At 40.8% G+C, this 22030-nt stretch overlaps 2 protein-coding genes across 4 annotated transcripts in view; one reads left to right on the forward strand and one right to left on the reverse strand.

The window, feature by feature from the left end:
* Positions 1-1624: 1624 nt before the first annotated feature.
* LOC103279873 (galectin-related protein A) lies at positions 1625-7124 on the reverse strand. The gene is made up of 4 exons (XM_008116978.3): positions 6984-7124; positions 5568-5656; positions 3615-3795; positions 1625-1897 (listed from the first exon to the last, which is right to left on the reverse strand). The coding sequence occupies exons 1-4, from the start codon at positions 7008-7010 to the stop codon at positions 1754-1756; spliced, it is 441 nt and encodes a 146-aa protein (XP_008115185.1). The 5' UTR covers positions 7011-7124; the 3' UTR covers positions 1625-1753.
* Positions 7125-16536: 9412 nt separating this feature from the next.
* Positions 16537-22030, forward strand: part of zfyve26 (zinc finger FYVE-type containing 26) — a 59480-nt gene continuing 53986 nt past the window's right edge. For 2 of the 3 annotated variants that reach the window (XM_008116973.3, XM_062968038.1), the window contains exons 1-2: positions 16537-16660; positions 20126-20317. In XM_008116973.3, coding sequence (XP_008115180.1) covers positions 20130-20317 — 188 coding nt within the window. In that variant the 5' untranslated portion in view covers positions 16537-16660; positions 20126-20129. Of the gene's footprint in view, positions 16661-18999; positions 19214-20125; positions 20318-22030 lie in introns of those variants that run through there. The other variant, XM_062968037.1, reaches the window with a different exon arrangement.

Raw genomic sequence — 22030 nt, forward strand, 5'->3', positions numbered from 1 at the left:
GTGCATCCTCTTTAATAGTTTATAACTGCTTTACCTTGGTCTCTTTGGAGACCATATAAATTGCATATAATATGCAAAGAGAATATTCAGCCATGTCCACAACAGCATCATAGAGAACATAAAATAACACTCTTGACCAAATGAGAGAAGACATTTATTCCTATGATTTTGACTTTGGTAGGAGATCTGATTGATTCTGTGTCCTAGCTCCTTAAAGAGAGCATGTTCGGTGACAAACCGAAATGCAGTATTACACTCTATTACAATTCTTTGCACACAAAAAATCTGTAAAAGGAGGAAAACTACTTGGGTGACAGTGGTCTTAAGGTAATGCTATGCCATCATCCCTTAGAACAAAATGCAGAGTTCATTACCATCTGGATAGGCCATTGGAGACTTTGAATATTTTACATCAGATATACAGTAGAGTCTCACTTATCCAAGCTAAACGGGCCGGCAGAAGCTTGGATAAGTGAATATCTTGGATAATAAGGAGGGATTAAGGAAAAGCCTATTAAACATCAAATTAGGTTATGATTTTACAAATTAAGCACCAAAACTTCATGTTATACAACAAATTTGACAGAAAAAGTAGTTCAAAACACAGTAATGTTATGTTGTAATTACTGTATTTACGAATTTAGCACCAAAATATCACGATGTATTGAAAACATTGACTACAAAAATGGCTTGGATTATCCAGAAGCTTGGATAAGCGAGGCTTGGATAAGTGAGACTCTACTGTATTAGTAAAAAAGCTTGCTGGCTGAGATCCTGAGATCACACTCATACAATGTATAACTCTCTGCATGTACATTTCTGTAACCTCCCCCTCTGGCATCTATCAAGCCCCATGGGAGACTGATAGAGCAATTTTAAATAGCTGACACAAATATCATCAATGGATTTTAGTTTCTATTTCTTATCACAAGAGACAGTAGTATGGTTGATGCTACAGAGTAGCAAAGTGTAGTAGGCCTTTTTATGAACTCAGTGAATTAAAACCTTTCATGTCCATATTCTCACTACATTGAGTTCCATATCCTACTGGTTAACTGCAACCCAGCGTAGGCTTCCTGCATCAATTATTAGATTACTGATTCAATAAATAATTAACTTCAGTTAGTTCAATGACTGTACTGTGCTTGGAACTAAAAATAGGATTCAAGTCCTTGGCTGCCTCCATTAACCCAGCAAAACTTACTTCCAGATAAATGTACCTAAGCGTTCATTGGCTGACAGCCATTTGATGTACATTTCTCCATGAGAAGTCCCAATGAACATGGGAAGGACTTCCCAGGAAAGTTTCTTGGAAAGTGGAGATTTAATCCTCTCTTCATTTTAGTAGTTGCTTGAAATGAAGTGTTTTCCATTGCTTTGCTCTGCTCTGCTTTCCATTTAGGAATGAATATAACAGGCCCACGGTGCATCTGTATCTCTTTTCACATGGACAAAATGTTTGCAGGATCTCAGTGCTTGACCTGCTATTGGAAAAAGGTGACAGAATAGGTGTGCAGTGGCCTCAAAGCTACATGGTAATTGAATTGCAGTACTGTATTTCAGGCACTAGACAAACATGTAATTATTTTCAGAAAATAGGAGAAACAAATGAAACACACTCTAATCAAGATTTCTGGAACATTTAATATTTCAATCATCATGCACACCCAAAGGTTACAGTTAGTTGGGGATGTAGGGAAAGCACTTATTTTGCCATAACCCAATAATCATGTTGAGAGCTCTGTTCTTTTCTTCATACCACCTTGGTGAGCTTGATGTCTCCTGAGATTTTTAAAGTTGTCATCCTTTGCGTAGGTTGGACACGGTGGTTGAAATTGCAGAGCTGACGCCCGTCGACTAGAACCCGAATCTGCTGATGTTCACACAAGAGCTCCATCTGGAAAGCAAAGCAAAAGCAAAGGGTGTCAATGGTTAGCATCAACACCAACTGAGTGCTCTGCAGAGGTAACCAGATATGCTAAAGCCCTCTAAACTGATGCTTCTAAATTATGTATATCTCATTACTGATTTCAGTTGGGTTTCAACATCTCTAACATCCTCTGCGTTGTTTTGTAAATAATTTGAAAGAATACATGAATCAAACCAGCTAGTCTTTCTTTTGCTCCTGTGAATGATGATGAGGCCAATATGGAGCAAATATTTGTATGCATTTGGTCGCAAGTACCACCCATCCCTCAAAATCAAGAATGGGCAGCACACAGGAGACATACTATTTTGTGGCATTTGTTGAAAATTAGTGGCAAAAGAAGCACAGAGATAACTTTATTTTTGGCCTTCCATCTCAGAAGGAAGGGTGATGCTCTGCCCTGTAGATTTCCAGAGGGAATCACTGCATTTTCTTTAGCACAGACAACTGCTCTATAGTTTGAAAATCCTAAAATATGAAATACTCCAAAATCCTAAATTGTCCACATGGGTGGGTGAAATAGTGACACTTTTGCTTTCTGATACTTCAATGTACAGAATCTTTTTTCATGCATAAACTTTTTAAAATATTGTGTATAAAATTACTTTCAGGGTATGTAAGGTGCCTGTGAAACATAAATGAATTTCCTACTTCGACTTGGGTCTCCAAGATACCTTATTGCCTATATGCAAGTATTCCAAGGTCTGAAAAAAATTGAAGTACAGAACACTATTGGAGCATGTAAAAATCAGTGGGGGGGGGGGGGAGTGTGTTAACTGAAAATGCAAAGCACGAAGCTGATTGGTTGGGCTACACCCAGGGAGCTAACTGAGCCTGGGAGTTTTGGCTAGAGTTATATATACAGTAGAGTCTCACTTATCCAACATAAACGGGCCGGCAGAATGTTGGATAAGCGAATATGTTGGATAATAAGGAGGCATTAAGGAAAAGCCTATTAAACATCAAATTAGGTTATGATTTTACAAATTAAGCACCAAAACATCATGTTAGACAACAAATTTGGCAGAAAAAGTAGTTCAATACGCAGTAATGCTATGTAGTAATTAATGTATTTACGAATTTAGCACCAAAATATCACGATATATTGAAAACATTGACTACAAAAATGCGTTGGATAATCCAGAATGTTGGATAAGCGAGTGTTGGATAAGTGAGACTCTACTGTACATAGTTTTCTGTGCAGGAGCTTAGCAAGAGAGACTTTGCTCCTGGGCTGCTAAGAAGACATTTTACATGGACATCTAAGGACCATTTGAATCTCTCTCAAAGGACATTGTGTGAGTCAATGCAACTGTTCATATGACTGAATATATGTTGCTCTGCATTTTAAAGAGTAAACTTCTTGTTTTTTTACTGATCATCTGCGTGGCATATCATTTCTCTGGCAAGACAGTGTGTGGACTGATCAAAGGTGAACTACACGTGATTTTCTTTTCGCCACAAACACTTCTAATACAATGTGCCACCACCTTGGAGACTGTCTCTAGTTAAAGGATTCAAAGAATCAGGAAAGGATTCTTGAGGACTTTGAAGGCTGGTTCTACTCAGAGTAGATGTAGACCCATGGTCTGATGATATAAGACAGGTTTACTTATATAAATAAGTCTCTCTCTTCTCTCCCTCAAACATACATACACTCACACATGCTCTAATCCAATAAAATTACCTTAAATGATTCCCCTGCTGTAAACGGAAAGTAAGGAATTTCATCTTCCTCGCCGCCCCATTTCCCATCAACTCGTGAATTCCGAATAATTGATTTATCAGGAAAGCTGACTGCAAGGAAGAATCCAACATCCTTGCTTGGCTGATCATCAATGGGGTCACAGAATAAAGTCAATGAAAAACTGTAGGAAATAACCATGTAATAAGGGAGAGAGGGAAAAACAGCAGTTTAACAGGATAATATTAGAAGTCAAAAGGAAAGAGCTCATAGATTGCATGCTGCTATATAATGCTGCTATGCGTATAAGGTTGTATTTATTTTAACAAGAAGTATGGCATTGGCCCATGACTGCCATTGTGGTGTAGTGGTTTGAGTGCTGAACTAGGATTCTGGGAGGCCAGGATTCAAAACCCCAAACAGTTATGAAGACCCATTAGGTGACCTTGGTAAGTCCTCAGCCTAATAAGAAAAGAATGGCAAACCTCTTCTGAATAAATCTTGCCAACAAAAACCCAATGGATCGGATGTAATAAGTTGGAGTTCATTTGAAGGCACATAAAAACAATCATAATAATGTTAACCAGCTAATTAAATACCTCCACCAGCAACTGGGCAGAAGCAACTAAATGTTTTTATCTCAATACCTATGTCCATGTATCTTTTAGTCTCCTATCAGTTTATGGCAACCCCATGAATTTCATAGCATTTTGCAGCAGTATAAATACTATTAAGAAAAATAACATATAAAAATAGAGCTTGGGTTTTTTTTTCATGATATGACTGTCACATCACAGCACTCTGCAAGAAATTGCCTAGAGACACACAATGACCATCTCATTGTGTGATGCAATCCATCAACTGATCTTATAAAAGCATAAAGGTGAGTAGAAATATTCCTTCTTTATTTATCTGTAATTAGTAGTTGATTGAAATTTATTGGATTTTTTAAAAAAGGGACAATAAATGATATTCACTCTTCACCTTTTACTGCTGAAATGAAGAAAATGAGTAACCAGTGAACTTCCTTAATTTAAAGAACATAACTTTTGTGTCTGGCTCCTGTTGATGCATTTCAAAATTTAGAATAAAGACTGAAGTTTGCCGATCCCTGCTCTATGATATTATAGCTTCCCTGCTATCTTTGTAGTTTTGACTTTGGATTATTCATGGATTTGGTTTTAAATGTTCTCACAAAGAATCTCTAGATCTTATAGATCAGTGGTTCTCAACCTGTAGGTCCCCAGATGTTTTGGCCTTCAACTTCCAGAAATCCCAACAGCTGGTAAACTGGGTGGGATTTCTGGGAGTTGTAGGCCAAAACACCTGGGCACTCACAGGTTGAGAACCACTCACTGCTCAAGATGCAATCTCGAGATCAGGCATGGGCAAACTTTAACCTTCCAGGTGTTTTGGACTTCTTGAAGTCCAAAACACCTGGAGGGCCGAAGTTTGCCCATGCCTGCTCTAGATGCAATTCTATATTCAGTTTCCAGAGGACGTTGACCAGAGTCATGATGGATGACCTGGAAATTACTAGAGAGAGAGGTGTTCTTTCATGTAAAAAAAAAATAGCAATTTTGTTATTTGCATTTTTTCACTTTCATGGGGCTCCTGTGCCCCTACACCAGTGGTTCCCAACCATGTGTCCCCAGATGTTTTTGGCCTACAACTCCCAGAAATCCCAGCCAGTTTACCAGCTGTTAAGATTTCTGGGAGCTGAAGGCCAAAAATATCTGGGGGACCCCAGGTTGAGAATCACTTCCTTAAACCCAGCAAATGTGGAGGATTGACTGTAGTTTCTCAAGAAAGAAATAGGCTTACAAGAGAATCACATAGAATTAGAAGTCTTCTAATACATCCAAACATTTAGTTAGAAAGAGTTAAACAGAATAAGAAATAATCTTATATTATTATATTAAAAACACTGACAATACTATCAGCTGACTCACTTACCTGACAGGATTGGGAGATATTACTCCCATGATAACAATTTTCATGGTTGGCCTAAGCCCTCCCTTAATTTCACCAGCATAGTTCTCTGCCTGAAAGGGAAAAAGCAAATGTTTAAGAATTTGTGTCTGTAAAGGGCATTTATAACATAGTAACACTCAAAACTAGGTGATAAACTGCTTTTGTTGTTGTTATATGACTTTACATTGCCTCCGGTTTATGGCAATTGTACACAGTCATCCATTGATTCTTTGTATATGGATTCCACAATCCACAGCTTGAATATTTGTGCGTGTGAGTGTGTGTGTGTGTGTGGGGGGGGGGGGGGAATCAAAAAGCAAGCCTCGATTTTGTTGTATTATATAAGGGACACCATTTTACTACACTAACATGTATAATTGGACTTGAGTGTGAGCAGATGCTGGTATCCATGGAGTCCCTGGAACCAAACCCCAGCAGATACCAAGGATAGACACATCTGTTCCAATAATATATGATTCATAGCTCCTGCATTATATCCATATATAGCCATCGAATGCTGGAAGAATCCTATTCATCCAATGCTAAATATTTTACATTTTAGAATTAGGTCCAAACCATATATGATCAATATTGAAATAAATTATTTTTACATGCTGGTAGTTTCCATACATCCTGTGCTATAGCCTGTTACTGCAAATGTGTTGTAATGTTTCTATGCATTATGTTTTACTATTGTTATATTTTACCTTATGGCCCTTATGGGGGCTTCAAGTTAACTCCCAAAAAATACCTCAAGAATGGAGTGAAGCAGAATAGTCTTAACAGCATTGTAAAGAAACCATAATAAAGAAGTGTTTGATTCTACCTTCTAGGGAAGGGAACTCCACAAAATGGACATTTCGCGGGTTTGTTCTTTGTAATCCTAGGCCCCTTCTACACTGCCATATACTCCAGTTTCTGATCCCAGATGATCTGCTTTGAATTGGATTATATTATTTTCTGGCCAATAAGCCTAGAATTAGATCTTGGACTGATGCAAGCTTTATTATTATTATTATTAGCTACATTTATATCCCGCCCTTCTCACCCCGAAAGGGACTCAGGGCGGTTTACAAGTATATATACATTAGACTTTTAGTCTAAGCAGCAGCCTTAGGATATTTAAAATATTCTAAATAATCACAGGTATGTACGTATGTATGTATGCGTGGCTAATACTAGTACAATTGCAGAGTGAAACAGGTTCACTATTAGATATCATTGTGAAATTGCCTACTAGAATAAAAAGATCATTTTAATTCAGTTGTGCCTTTGCGATTGCAATATGTTTGAGATATTCTTAAAACTATATCAAATAGAAACTCTTATTCCTATTTATACTGTTACATATATTAAGGAATATTTTTCTGGAAAGTACAAATACATGCCTATACTTACATGTGTAGATTTGTCATTTTCTGTCATCTTTTTTGAGCTCTTCACACTCAATTCTTCCCCGATGTTTGTCAGAAAATTAGAGTATCCTGCTTTCCTAACAAACAAAAGAGGAGGAATAAAGGAGGATGTGACAAGTGACCATTATCTCTAGCGAACACCAGTTAGACACCACCCGCAACAGTTAGCTGAGTCACAACTTCCAGCACCTTCAAATGGGAGAGCCAGAGGGGGAAAGCATGCCAATGTCCAAAAGTAAGGCTCAGAAACTTGACTTCTGTATGACTTTACATGTTTAAAAAAGCCCAGCCTGAAAGAATCCCTGTGTGAGATTGACCTGTTTTAAATCAATGTATAGTGACCATGGCCCCACCTACACTACAAAATCCAAATAATCTGTTTTGAACTTGATTATATGAGTCTACATTGTATATAATCCAGTTCAAAGCAGATAATCTGGATTTTATATGGCACTGTAGATAGGGCCTATGTGAAAGTATAAGTAAATCATATCACATCTGAACCTGGATGTCAAGTACAGTCATGCCTGGTTAGCACTTAGATAGGGGACTGTCAAGTGTACTAGGTTATATTTCTTTTTTTTCTTTTTTTTAAATAATTTTTATTGCAAAATATTTCCAAATGTAGTAAATCGGATAGGGTAGGGGAGGTTGGGCGGGAAAGGGTAAGGGGTTAGGGGGGTTGGGTGGTGGAATTGGGGGGGGGGGATAGAGAATGGGTGGAGGCATGCAGGGAACCAAACAGGGGGGTGCGGGGGAGGGGGGATTGGGGGGGGCGTTGACTTCCCGTTGGCTTCTTCATTATTTCCTTTGTAATACTTCATAATCATTTTCTTAACTTCAAGTAATCCTCGAAGCAGGACCAGTCTGTTGCCTTCGTAGCCTTCCCATTGCTTCTTCTGATCATAAAAGTTAGGTAGTCCATATCCTTTATGTCCAACACTTTGTCTATCCACAGTTCTTTGGTAGGGGCTTTGTCGGATTTCCATTCTTTTGCTAGCACCATTCTGGCTGCCGTAATAAAGAGGGTAAACAATTTGTCTGTATTATAATCGATTTTGGTATGGGAGTCATAAAGCCCTAACAGGAGAAGCTCAGGTTTATATACAAAGCTGGTTTTTAAAATTTTGTTACATTCCTCTAATATATTTGCCCAATATTTTTGTATTTTTCTACAGCTCCACCACATATGATGGTAGGAGCCTATTTGATCTTTGCATTTCCAACACTTGTTGTTGACGTTTTTATACATAAAGCCTAGCTTTTTTGGAGTCAAGTACCACTTATGGATAACTTTTAACCAGTTTTCTTTCATATCAATTGAATATGTAAATTTCAATTTTCTTCTCCAAATTGATTCCCATTCATGCTGCTGTATTGGTCTGCCTATGTTCTGAGCCCATTGGATCATTGAGCTGGTTATTTCTTCTGTTTCAGTGGCCCACGATAGTAATTTCTTATATAGTATTGAGACATTCTTCTTATCTATTTGAAGAAATTTATCCCAAAAAATCGGGTCAAGGTCAAAACCAGTCACCCTATCTGCTTTGAATGCCTCTTTAATTTGCAAAAATTGGTACCACAAAACATTTTTGTGTGATGATTGAATCTCTGTTAGATCTCTCAATTGGGGATTATCTTTAGCATTAGGTATAATGCTTAGGATTTCTTTGTAGGTGGGCCAACTGGTCCATCCCAGTAGCCTTCTATGGTTTGCTTCTACCGGGGAAAGCCAGAGAGGGGTTTTAGTGTGAAAGCGGTTTTTATATTTATCCCAGGTCCTAAATAATGTAGATCTTATAAAATGATTACCAAATTTTTTTTCGATTTTTGTTTTATCGTACCATAGGTAACTGTGCCAGCCCCTTCTCAGGTCATGTCCTTCCAGAGTCAAGATTTTATTTTTCTCTAATTTGATCCACTCTTTTACCCAGTGGAGCGCACATGCTTCATGGTATAATTTAAAATCTGGAAGTCCAAAACCTCCTTGCAGTTTTGGTAAAATCATAGTCGAATACTTTATTCTCGGCTTTTTTTTCCCCCAAATGAATTTTGAAATCTCCTTTTGCCAGCCCTTAAAAATTGTTGCCTGTCTAATAATCGGAATGTTTTGAAACAAATATATTAATTTGGGAAGCACATTCATTTTTATAATTGCGATTCTACCCATCAGCGATATCTTCAAATTTGCCCAGTTCCCTAGGTCTTGCTTGATTTCCTTCCATTTTGTTATATAGTTTAAGTTCAATAATTGATTGTTCTTAGCGGAGAGCCAGATTCCCAGATATTTGATCTTTGATGGTGTTTCCAGACCTGAGATGGTTCTCAACACTTCTTGATTTTCCTTTGACATGTTTTTCGTGAGAATCACCGTTTTGTTTTTGTTTAATCTAAAGCCCGCCACTGCCCCAAAGTCCTCTAATTTCTTAAGCCAGTTTTTAATGTTTTGTTTCGGGCTATCAACAATACAAATCAGGTCGTCCGCGAAGGCCCGATATTTGTAATTCTGTCTATCGATCCTAATCCCTTGAAGTTTATCATCCTTTTTAATAGCTCTCAACAAAATCTCCAAAGCCATGATGAAAATTAGGGGTGACAGGGGGCAGCCCTGTCTAGTGCCCTTGCTAATTGCGATTCTCCCCGTATCTTGCCCGTTAATTTGGATTTTAGCCCATTGATCATTATAGATGCTTTCAATTCCATTTTGGAAATAGAATCCCATATCTAATTCCCGAATTACCAATTTAAAAAAATCCCAATTAAGATTGTCGAAAGCCTTCTCCGCATCCAGAGAGAGTAGGCCCACCTCTTTCTGGCTGTTTTGTTCATAGTATTCTATTGAATCAATAATGACCCTAACATTGTCCTTTATGTTCCTTCCAGGAAGGAAACCAGTTTGTTCTTCTCCCACCCATCCTTCTAGGAAATCTTTTAATCTATTAGCCAAGATTTTCGCAAAAATTTTATAATCATTGTTCAATAAAGAAATGGGCCTAAAATTTTTCACGTCCGCTTGGGCTGATCCCTCTTTTGGGATCATTATAATTGTGGCTTCCTTCCAAGAGTCAGGGATAATCTTATTGTGAAGTGCTAGATTCATTATTTCTTTCAGTGATTGAATTACTTCTTCTAGTTGTAGCTTGTAAAATCCTGATGTGAAGCCATCCGGCCCTGGTGCTTTATTATTATCCATTTTCCTAATAACCTCAATTATTTCTGTTTCTGTAATGTCTTTATTCAGGTAAAGTCTTTGTTCGTCTGTGATTTTGTCAAGCTTTTGGTTCCCTAGGTATTCCGATATTTTCTCCACATCTATCGGGTCCTTAGTATATAATTTCCCATAAAATAATTTAAACTCTTCTCTGATTTGTTCATCTGACAGTATAACCCTATCTTGTACTCTAATTTTGGTAATCAGCTGGCTTTGTTTCTTTTTCCTCACTAGTCTTGCTAGCCACTTACCCGGTTTATTTGCGTTTTCAAAATTGTTCTGTTTAATCCATCTCATCTGTTTTGCTAAATTGTCCAGCTCCCTGCTCTTTCTCTGTCTTACTAGCAGATCTAAACTTATCTTAATTTTTGATTTTTTGGGGTTGGCTTTTAATTCTTTTTCTTTGGTCTCTATGTCTTTCGTTAACTTATTCCAATACGCTTCCTTCTGTTTCCTCTTTTCCGCATTTAGTTTAATCAGGAAACCTCTCGCCACCGCTTTGTACGCATCCCAAACTATTTGCGGTTTCATCTCCTGGGTTTTGTTGAATTTAAAATATTCCTTAGTCATGGCCTTGATTTTTATTATGTCCTCTTCTTGCTTTATCAGATTACCATCTAATCTCCACTTCCTTATCGTTAACCTCCTATTAATTTCTAAAGTTAGAGGACAATGGTCTGATATGTCTCGGGCAAGAATTTGAATATTATTTATCATAACCAAGATTGATCTAGAGCACCAGATCATGTCTATTCTAGACCACGCCTGGTGTCTGCTAGAGTAGTACGTGTAGTCTTTTAAATCCGGATTAAATTCTCTCCATGAGTCTACCAGATCGTACTCATCCATCAACGCCATAGGCTAGGTTATATTTCAGAGGAAGTCAATGGCAAACCATCTTGGGCTATCCTTTGCCTAAGGCCCCTTCTACTCTGCCATATAAAATCTAGATTATTTGCTTTGAACGGGATTATCTGGCAATGTAGATGCGTATAACCCAGTTAACGCAGATCATATGGACTATCTGCTTTGGTAATCTGGATTTATGGCAGTGTAGAAGGGACCTCCAATAATCTTATGAAAGTCATGGGATTACCATAAATCTAAGGGTGAATTGAAGGTATACATACAGAAAGATAGAGTGTACAGAATCATGCAAATTGCAAACATGCGGATAAAATAACTTCTTTTTCTAGGTCCAGTATGAACATACATTGATGTACACAATGTATGGGCAAAGTGCAATCTACAAGACTGTTTTTCACCCTGAGATCCCTAGATTCACCCAGATGACACTTTTGCAAAATAAATAAAGAAATAAACAAGTGGGAAACTCATAGCCCCATCTACACTGCCATATAAAATCCAGATTATCTGCTTTGAACTGGATTATATGACAGTGTAAACTCATATAATCCAGGTAAAATCAGATAATCTGGATTATCTACTTTGATAATCTGGATTATATGGCAGTGTAGATCCAGCCTAAGGGACTACATTAGCCCTCCAGGAGGCCCTAGATAGCTGAGCCTGTCTATGGCATCTGTTCATGCAAATCAATCAATCAATCAATCAATCAATCCACTTTCTGTGTCCTAAAAATCCACTCTGGGTACAGGAGCATCTTCACCATGTTTGGAAACTCATGGGCCATTTTAAGAGAGGCCTTTTTAACAGCAGAAAATGACCGGAAACATAATTGGTCCCTGGGAAGCCATATGTGACCACAGCTCTGAGTCCCCTTTGGGGCAAGAACGGCAAGATATGAATATGGCAAATAAATAAATAAATAAATTAGAGACCTACATTTACATACATAGGCCCCTTCCACACAGCTTTATAAAATCCACATTGAATCAGATTCTATGGCAGTGTGGACCCAGATAATCCAGTTCAAAGCAGATATTGTGTATTATCTGCCTTTATATTCTGGGTTATATGGCTGTGTCGACGGGCCCATAATCACCCCTGCGTAAATTAACAGAGTGATGTTGTTGGATAAAGAAATATATAGGTTTTTTTTACATGCTCTTTGGGAGAGGGGAGTATACAATGGAGGTGGATATTCTGAAGTACTAACCATCATGCATTTTAAAACAGCCTCTCATGCATTTTGAACATATTTATTTATTGACTTTATTTCCATCCTGTCTTTCTTCCCATAGGGACTCAGGACAGCTAACAATAACATGATACAAATCAATAAAATTTAAAAACAAGGAATATATATATATATATATATATATATATATTACATATTTGTGTAATGGATATGATGCCAGAATTTGCAGTTCTCCCAAACCCTAAGGGATGCCTGGCAGGGATAACAAAGCAGGAAACGAAGACTCCACCAGGATGAAGGCAAACGACAGAGGCTTTATTCAATTTGTACAAAAGGGACGCTCGTACAGCACAGGTGCTCAAAGGGTACAAGTGTAAAAGTACATTCACAAGCAGATATCTTTATACACAAAAGTTCCCATTCACTGACATTGCCCGGTTTTCGAAATTTCCCTCCCTCTTCCCTGATTGGCCAGCTGGCGAAGCCAGCCGGTGTTTTTCCTGGCCTCTGATTGGTTGGGAGCGGGTCCAAGCTGCCGCGCTTCGCCCTGATTAGGGGAGGTGCTGGTGACGTAGTCGGGGATCTCCTCCCAGCTGGGCAGGGAAGCCTAGGAGCCTCCAATCAGCTGGTGGAGACGTTTGAGGGAACGGGGGAGCTCCAGGGGCCATGACAGCCTCCTGGGTGTGTAGTTCAGGAATGCAATGAACAAAGAAGAAGACCAAAGCTGATCTGATAGGATTATGTAAATGCATGGCCCTGCCAAATGACACAATGGGCCTTGTTGTCCCAGATGGGTTCTCAAGTCCAGAGACAAAAGTAGAGTTTGAAGACGTAGATTTGCAGATGGGATTGCAATCACAGTTTCAGTCTGGATCTTTGTCCTGTGACTGTCCAAGATCTTCAAGAAGATATCTCAGGGCCGTGAATGGATGGCCTCCAGTTGGGATCCGGACCAGCCCTTTGTCTAGATTATGACCCATCTCTGGTTGGCATCTGGGTATGGATATGTCTGGAAGATTGCTCAAGGGGAGAAGTTACTGGAGTTCATGAACATTTGCCTTCCTTTTATATAATGTAAATAAAATAATAAGTAATGAAAATGATAGAAATAGAAAAGAGTCTTTGGATGATGTTTAGTAAAGGAGTGAGAGAGGGATAGGGAGATATGAGAGAAGGGGAAAGAGTGGGGTCTTTTCCACAGCTGAACAGCAGATGAGGAGTCATTTGTAGTATTTTATTATATTTTTAGCTTCCTTTGCAGAAAAAGGAAATTAAATAATAATAATAAGAAGAAAAAGGAGATACCTAGTAGATACAAAGTGGCTGGGGCTGAGGAATGGAGGTGCTTTGGGTACTGCGTGGACTGGCCCAAGTCGTGTTGCCGTGCTGTGGGTGCATGGGGATCTGGGGGTCTTGACGGGTGGGTTGCTGCTGGTCCTGGGGGTGCCGAGGGACCATGGGGGATGGAGGCCTTTTCCAATTCATTATGGCCTCCGTCCTTTGGAGAACTACAGATCTTTGATTAGGGGGAGGGAGTCTGGAGTTTTTGATAACAAATACAGAAGTTAAAATACAGGTAAAACACAATAGAATTACATGCAAAAGCTAAACTTCCCCCCCAAAATCTCACTCACATCCTCCGCAGAAGACTGTGCCATATCATCCTCCAAATGTCTGATGGCAGAGATATAAGAAACACACACACACACACATATATGACTCTTACTTTATCAAATGACTGCCATGATCAGGAAAATCCTAGCTGGCATCCGAGATAATTTCAACAAGACCAAAACTTTATGTACACAATACAAAGCTTGTGATCCTGATAAGGTGCTATACCCATATCTTTAAGTAAAATAGACAATGCGGTCACGGCTTGCGATTAGTTTGGGCAGATTAGGATAATTCTAGATTAGGCTTTTATCTTGCAGTCATCCTACTGCATTAATTGAATGTTAACCCTTCTATGTTTCCTCATAGCTGCCTATTTTCTTTCTACACCGAAATCTGTTGCGAGAAAATAGCTGCACAGCATCTTCTGAGGGCCCTTCCACACAGCCATATAATCCAGAATATCAAGTCAAATAATCCACAATATCTGCTTTGAACTGGATTATTTGAGTCCACACTGCCATATAATCCAGTTCAATGTGGATTTTATATAGCTATGTGGAAGGGGTCTGATTTATAGCAATAAGGATCTCCTCTTCAATTAGCTAAACCTGGTGCAGTTCAACAGCCACATCTTCCTTTTCATGGGCTAAAAGTTGCACAGATCTATTCTAATAAAATAAAATACATAAACGAATAAATCTTCCCATTACGAAACACCAGCCCTATTAAAATCAATGACGCTTGAGGAAAACAACGTGTCCACACTGTGCAACTATAGCAGCTTGGATCCCACTGCCAACTGCTAAGTCTCCTTGCAATGGAATTCTGGGATTTGTCGTTTAATGAATTCTTAGCTAAGCAGCTCTAATGGCATACTAAGGAATTCTAAGTATCTCAACGGGAGCTTTGAAATGGTTGAACAGAAGTTCTCTGAAGCTTTAGGTGCTCTTACTATCTATTACAGGGAAAACCAGCTGATCCTAATACAGCTAAAATTCCGACATGTGCTTTTCATCTTAAGAACAGACAAGCATCTCGAGCTCTGAGAATTACCTGGGAAGGAATCCCTCTGGAGCATTGCAGCACACCAAAATACTTGGGAGTCACTCTGGGCCGTGCTCTGACTTACAAGAAGCACTGCCTGACTATCAAGCAAAAAGTGGGTGTTTGAAACAATATCATACAAAAGCTGACTGGCACAACCTGGGGATCACAACAAGATACTGTGAAAACATCTGCCATGGGCTTTACTACTCTGCTGCTGAATATGCATGCCCAGTGTGGAATACATCTCATCATGTTTTTTTTTTCTGTGTTGGGAGCAACTTGAGAAACTGCAAGTAGCTTTTGTTGTGAGAGAATTGGCTGTCTACAAGGACGTTGCCCAGGGACACCCAGATGTTTTTGATGCTTTTACCATCCTTGTAGGAGGCTTCTCTCATGTCCTCGCATGGAGCTGATAGAGGGAGCTCAACCGCACTCTCCCCAGGTTGGATTTGAACCAGCAACCTTCAGGTCATCAGTCCTGTTGGCACAAGGATTTAGCCCACTGTGCCAATGGGGGCTCCCTCTCACCATGTTAAAACAGTGGTTGTGGCCCTTAATGAGACATGCCGCATTATCACAGGATGTCTACGCCCCACATATACTGTTTAGCCACTATTGCACCACCTGACATCTATCGGGAAGTAGCACCCTGTAATGAAATGACCACAGCACTGACATCTCCGGCTCATTCTCTGTTCGGATATCGGCCAGCATGCCAACGTCTTAAATCTAGAAACAGCTTTCTAAGATCTACAGAAGTACTCGCAGGAACACCTCAGCAAGCAAGAGTCCAAAAGTGGCAGGCTAAAACCCGGAACCTCAATCCATGGCTGATGCCGGATGAGAGACTCCCTCCTGGACACACAGAATACTGGGCGACTTGGAATGCGCTGAACAGACTGTGCTCTGGCACCATGTGATGCAGAGATAACCTTAAGAAATGGGGCCACAAAGTGGAGTCCACGACATGCGGGTGGAGAAAAGCAAACCACAGACCACCTACTACAATGCAGCCTGAGCCCTGCCACATGCCCAATGGAGGACCTTCTTACAGCAACACCAGAGGCACTCCAAGTGGCCAGCTACTGGTCAAAGGACATTTAGTATAATGCCAAGTTTTTTACTTTGTTTGTGTTTTTAAAAAATACATTCTAACTGTATTATCAATTCGCTTCTGACACGTTAAATAAATAACAAAGTACACTTCTCAGCATTCCATTGGAGGGAGCTATTGTTTTAGACTGGGATCAAACTCCTATAAAAGTGCTGTGTGGATCAGTCGGCGTATGTAAATTCCCAGAAGAAATGGAGCAAAAAACAGAGGGGGGGGGGGCGAAGAAAGCAAAAGGTGTGTTCAGATCTCTTTCATATAAGCCCAGGCAAAGAAAGAGAACTACCCTAAAGGTGTGCAGCTCCTTTGGAAAAGACCCGGATTTTTGTCATTCCTAAACCAGCCGTTTTGGACTTCACTTCCCAGAATCCCTTATCGTTGAGCAAAGCAGCCGAGGCTTCTGGGAGATGAAGTCCAAGGCTCCTGGAAGACTGCCGTTTCGATATCACTGCCCTGGAGGAAGATGGCGCCCCTCTGCTCCAATCAGCCGCTGGCTTGGCCCGTCACTTAGGTCACCTGACTTTCTTTTCAACATGGCGGCGGCAACAGGACTGTTTCCTGCTTGGGAGCGCTGAGCGGAGATCCCACCGGCGGGGGGGCCGCTTTCTCCAGGTGAGTTGACATGGAGGCCCAGGGACGCCGTGAATGCAGGCCCCTCCCTTCATCCTTAAGGAAAGAGAGGGATGGGAGCGAGAGGAAACTTCTCTAGGTGATCTGAGCCCTTTCTCTTCGGGACAAGTTATGTAGATGGCAAGCTGAAGTAAGGGCGGGTCTACACTATAGAATGAATGAAGTTTGACATCGCATTAACTGCTATGGGATCACGGGAGTTGTAGTTTTACAAGGCCTTTAGCCTCCTCTGCCAAAGAATGCTGCTGCCGTAACAAACTACAATTCCCACAGCAATTGAAGTGGTGTCAAACTGCATTAATGCTTCAGTGTAGATACACCCTAACTCTATCCCATCCGAGCTGAGCTGGGTGCAACGTATTTGGGTGAATTTTTTTCTAGGATGTGGTTGAACTACAACTCCCATATTCTAAGATCAACCATCCCAAAAACCCTGCAGTTGGTCATGTTGGGTCTGTGTGCCATGTTTGGTCGAGATCCATCATCAATGGGCATCAGGGTGCTCTCTGGATGCCGAGTGAACTACAGCTCCCACACAGGTGGGTCAGTGCCCTCTAAACCCATCCAGTATGTTCTGTTGGTCATCAGGGTTCTGTGTGCCAAGTTTGGTCCAGATCTGTCTTTGGCTGGGTGCACTGCTCTTTGGTTGCAGACAAACTACAACTCCCAGATTCCCTAGGCAATCATGCCCAAACCCTGCCAGTATTTACAGTGGGCAATGTTGGGTCTGTGTGTCAAGTTTGGTCCAGATCTGGCATTGGTAGGCATCAGGGTGCGCTCTGGATGCCAGGCAAACTACAACTCCCATGCAAGCGGGTCAGTCCCCTCTAAACCCATCCAGTATATTTTGTTGGTCATTAGGGTTCTGTGTGCCAAGTTTGGTCCAGCTCCGTCTTTGGCTGGGTGCGCTGCTCTCTGGATGCAGGCAAACTACAGCTCCCAGATTCCCAGGGCAATCACCCCCAAACCCTGCCAGTATTTGCAGTGGGCCATATTGGGTCTGTGTGCCAAGTTTGGTCTAGGTCCGTCATCAGCTGGTTTTAGTACTCTCTGGATAAGGGCGAACTACAACTCCCAGAATTCAAGGTCAGTCACCCCCAAACCCCGCTGTTTGCATAGTTGACCATGTTTGACAGTATTTTTCTTTAAATCGCTTAAATGTTATGAACTGAAATAAATTCCTGATCAGGGAGGACTTAATAACCTTAACTAGAAATCTGTGAAAAACTTACTTTAGCCTTTCAGTGCCTTTCAAGTCAGTAAAGTAGGAGGTGTCTCAATGTGGATAAGCATCAGTCCAGTGTAGTGAACACTGATTTGTTATTGTTTTCTTAAATTAAACTATGATGTAGAGCTGTTTTATACCTTTGTCGGTAGAATCGTTTTCGTAAGCTTTTAGAGGAAAGGTTCTCTTGTTTCACATATGTTAATAGCAACAATGTTACTAGTCCCCTTTAAAGATTCTTGCTCCATTTCTCCTATACTTCCTTTTTGGGGAAGTTCATTGAACTTAATTTGTGCAGATGAGTCTTGTCTCTGTGGGTACCTGTTGCAAGACCCCACTGCGCCCCCTGCCTTTCTGAAGAAGATCAGCTGGATCTGTCATCAATCTTTAATCATAAGGGTAAAGAGAATGAAAACACAACGTTTCCTTAGATCTGGTAAAATGCAAATGTATTTAAATATATTTCAATCTGTTTTCTTAAAAAAAAAACCCAAGACTGAAAAGTAAACACCTTCTTAAACGAAAATCCATAATTTTAATATATAGTAGCCCTACAGTTTGCAAATAACAGTGCTTTTTAAATCTAAAGTTTAAAAGAGAAAGAATAAAGGCTGGTAAAATATTTCTGAAATATATGTAGCACAATACTTTCTGCCCTGGAGAAAAAAAGGGTAAAATCAGAAATGTATGCTGATACATTCATTAACGTACTCCTCCACAATTAAATTGGGGCATAATAAATGTGTACTCCTTTCATTTCACAGCCTGATGCCATAATCAAAACAAACACATTTCCTGGGGAATAAATTTGACTAAGGCTACACTGTAGAATTAATTCAGTTTGACCCCACATTGTCCCATGGCTCAATGTTAAGGAATAATGGGAGTTTTAGTTCCACAAGGTCTCAAGCTTTCCCTGCCAAAGAATCCTGGTGTTTCATCAAACTACAAATCCCAAGATTCTATAGCATTGAGCCATAGCAATTAAAGTGGAGTCAAACTGCATATGCACCCCTGGATACAGGCTTGTCTTGAGACTAGCCTGGGTAGCTCCTCAAATGATCCAGCATGGAAGGGAGCCAATGGGAAGGATGTTGCTGGCGCATGCTCAGTGCTGCCAGGAGGAAGTTTGAGGTGGAATTCTGGAGACCAGGAATTAACCCCTTCTCTCCCAGTCCTGTAGCCTTGATGTGGTTTCAGATCCGCCCAGATTCTGGGAGAGTGACAGCCTGTTTGCTTCTAGATCAGGCACCTGCTTTGGCCGAGCTTCCTGCAGTCTCCCTTGTTTTGATATCGCAGGGATTGTCATGGTAAACAAAGGAGCCCTTGTTAAGAGTGTCTGGTTTATATGTTCTTTTAAAGTGATGTTTAGCTGGCTTATGTATTTTTAACTACGTGTATATGTTGTATATTAATATTCCCACCTGGATCTATGGAGATGATGATGGTGGTGGTAATAATAATAATAATAATAATAATAATAATAATAATAATAATAATACCATTATTATTATTATTTAGTGCTAATGTCAAAACTAGAGTGATTGTTCTAGCACCAGTTTCTTGCCTGGTTGATCTCTCAGAATTGTTGACGTTGTATGCCTTCAAGCTATTTCTGACCTAACAGGAGCTCTATGATGGCATTTTCTTGGCAAAATTTGCTCAGAGGAGGTTTCCTTCCTCTGAGACTGAGAGAATCTAGCTTGACCATGGCCTCTCAATGGGAGAGCAGGGATTTGAGCCTGGCTCTCTAAATCATAGCCCAACACTGAAGCAAGTGTGTTGGGGAATACAGGTTGCATATTTATTATCCAAAATGTTTGGGACCAGAAAGATTTTGGATTTTCTCCCCCAATTTTGAAATACCTGTATTTACATATATGTATATATGTACATACATGAAGATAATACCCAAGTCTAAACACAAATTATGCTTTATATGTATAATTTATATATATACAGTGTGAAGGAAATTTAATACAATATTTTTAATAGTTGTGTTCATGAAACAAAATTTGTGTATTTTGAACCCTCAGAAAGCAAAGGTGCCACTATCTCACTCACCTGTGTGGATTATTTCAGATTTTGAAATAATTTGGGATGCTCAACCCATACCAGGTTTGCCTCTTTTTCAGTTGAACAAATGCATTGTAAGCAACGATTTGTTGACTATGATTTTACTGTAGGAGCTAATGATTTGCTGCATTTACCCTCTGAAACAGAAGGATGCATCCATTTGGTAAAGAAGAGTCTGCCTCGCTGGAGGATCTTTTCCAGTTTTTCTGTGAATGTCTACGGAGGGGAGAGTGGGAACTTGCCCAGGCCTGCATCCCTCAGTTACATCAGTGGCAGGATGGCTCTGAGAAAGTGGAAAGGATTCTGCATGCACTGATAGTCTGCCCTTCCCATTTGAGGTGAGTGTTGGAATGATTTTCTTTTACTATTAGACAAAAAGTGTCAAGGACAGAACGCCACAAGATTCAAAGTAACAGAGTTTATTAGATTACAGAACTCAAAAATGCCCGTAAAACACAAGGGCCAGGCAGTTTTTGCCTTTAGGAGCAAAAAGGGGCAAAAGTAAATGTTCAAAAGATAAACCGGATTAAACCGGAGTTTAATCCGGGTAAAAACAAACTGCTTGCTTCAGCCTGGGTATAAACGAAACGAAAGCCAAGGAACAAAAGATACAAAGAATGCAACTAATTGGCAGCAGATTCCTCTCTGCTGCCAACACTGTGCTTAGAGTAACTTGCGTCGCTCCCCCACACACACAGCAGACAGGATCTCCAACACGAGTAAATCAGCCAAGGATTGTAGCAGTTGAGTAGACCAGTTCCGTTCCGTAGATCAAAGCCAGAAGCAGACGTTTGTAGTTTTTCCAAGTCCAAGAAGGGGGGAAGACAAGCCGTGGTCAGTTCAGTCCGAGTTCTCAAAGCAGGAGATGGCGTCCGTCAAGAAGACGACGGAGGGTCAAGCTAATAAGAGTAAGCACAGGTTTGCACAAACAAATGCCCACACAATCCCTCCCGCCGTCTGACCCTGGATTCCAATCAACTTACGTCACAGCACAGGAAAGCACACAAGTCTTCAGGGAAGCGTCCCACACACACACGGATCCCAAGCGTTTGCCCAGATTACCTTGCCCAACGCAATTTGCAATTGCTCCCAAGCCCCATTTTATGCCAGTTACAAATCTTCATCACTGTCAGCTGTCCTCCTTAACCCGGGCGTTTCCTCATCACTTTCCTCGTCAGAGCTGGAACACCTCTGACTACGCCCAACAGCATCTCCAGCTGTGGATCCCGTCCCATCCCTCCAGCTAAACCATGGGTCTAATCCTGAAGGTCCCCATTCATCTTCTGTCCCATCATGGCCAGTGGCACCCACTTCCTCCCTTACCCGAGTCCAATCCATCTCATCCTCCTCTGAGCTAACCAGCCCCTCCTCCATTCTCTCCGTAAACCCTTCGAAAGACTCCTCGTCAGATGGTGCTGCAAATATGTCTCGCAGTCTTTTTCTCTCTCGCTCCTCGAGAGTATCTGACTCTCGAGGAGTCTTACGCCCACGTCTGTCAGTAACAGAGCCATGAGGCTCAATCATAACACTATCCCCTCTCACAAAGGCCTCCTCCCCCGATGGCGGAGAAGTGGCAGTGATACCCTCCGCTATAGCACCACGACGACTAGAGGTATCAAGTTTCAACAGCGAACGATGAAAGACTGGATGGACCTTTAAACTAGACGGTAAACGCAAACGAAACGCAACAGAAGAAATCTTTTTAACGATAGGAAAGGGACCCAAATACCGAGGCGCAAACTTTCCCCCAGCCTGTTTAATATGTTTGGAAGATAACCACACCAAATCCCCTTCTTCCAACTCCTCCCCTGCCTGCCTGTGGCGGTCAGCCTGAGTCTTCTGCGTTGCCTTAGCTTCCAACAGTAAGCGACGGGCAACATCATGCAATGCAGCCATTTCCGAAGAGCGGTACACAGGGTCCGAAGAGACCACATTGGTCGACGGCGCCACACCTCCCCGTGGGTGAAAACCATAAGTTAGCTCAAATGGCGTATGCTGACTAGACGTGTGCACCGCATTGTTGTAAGCAAATTCCGCCACCGGTAACCACT

The sequence above is a fragment of the Anolis carolinensis genome, chromosome 1 (genome assembly GCF_035594765.1).
Source record: "Anolis carolinensis isolate JA03-04 chromosome 1, rAnoCar3.1.pri, whole genome shotgun sequence".
Taxonomy (NCBI): Eukaryota; Metazoa; Chordata; class Lepidosauria; order Squamata; family Dactyloidae; genus Anolis; species Anolis carolinensis.

Excerpts from the sequence above, each read along its gene's own strand:
- LOC103279873 (XM_008116978.3), bottom strand. The coding sequence starts at position 7,010 with ATGACAGAAAATGACAAATCTACACAT. Across the intron at positions 3,796-5,567 it reads ATATCTCCCAATCCTGTCAG|TTTTTCATTGACTTTATTCT; the intron begins GTAAGTGAGTCA and ends TATTTCCTACAG. Across the intron at positions 1,898-3,614 it reads CAGCAGGGGAATCATTTAAG|ATGGAGCTCTTGTGTGAACA; the intron begins GTAATTTTATTG and ends TTTGCTTTCCAG.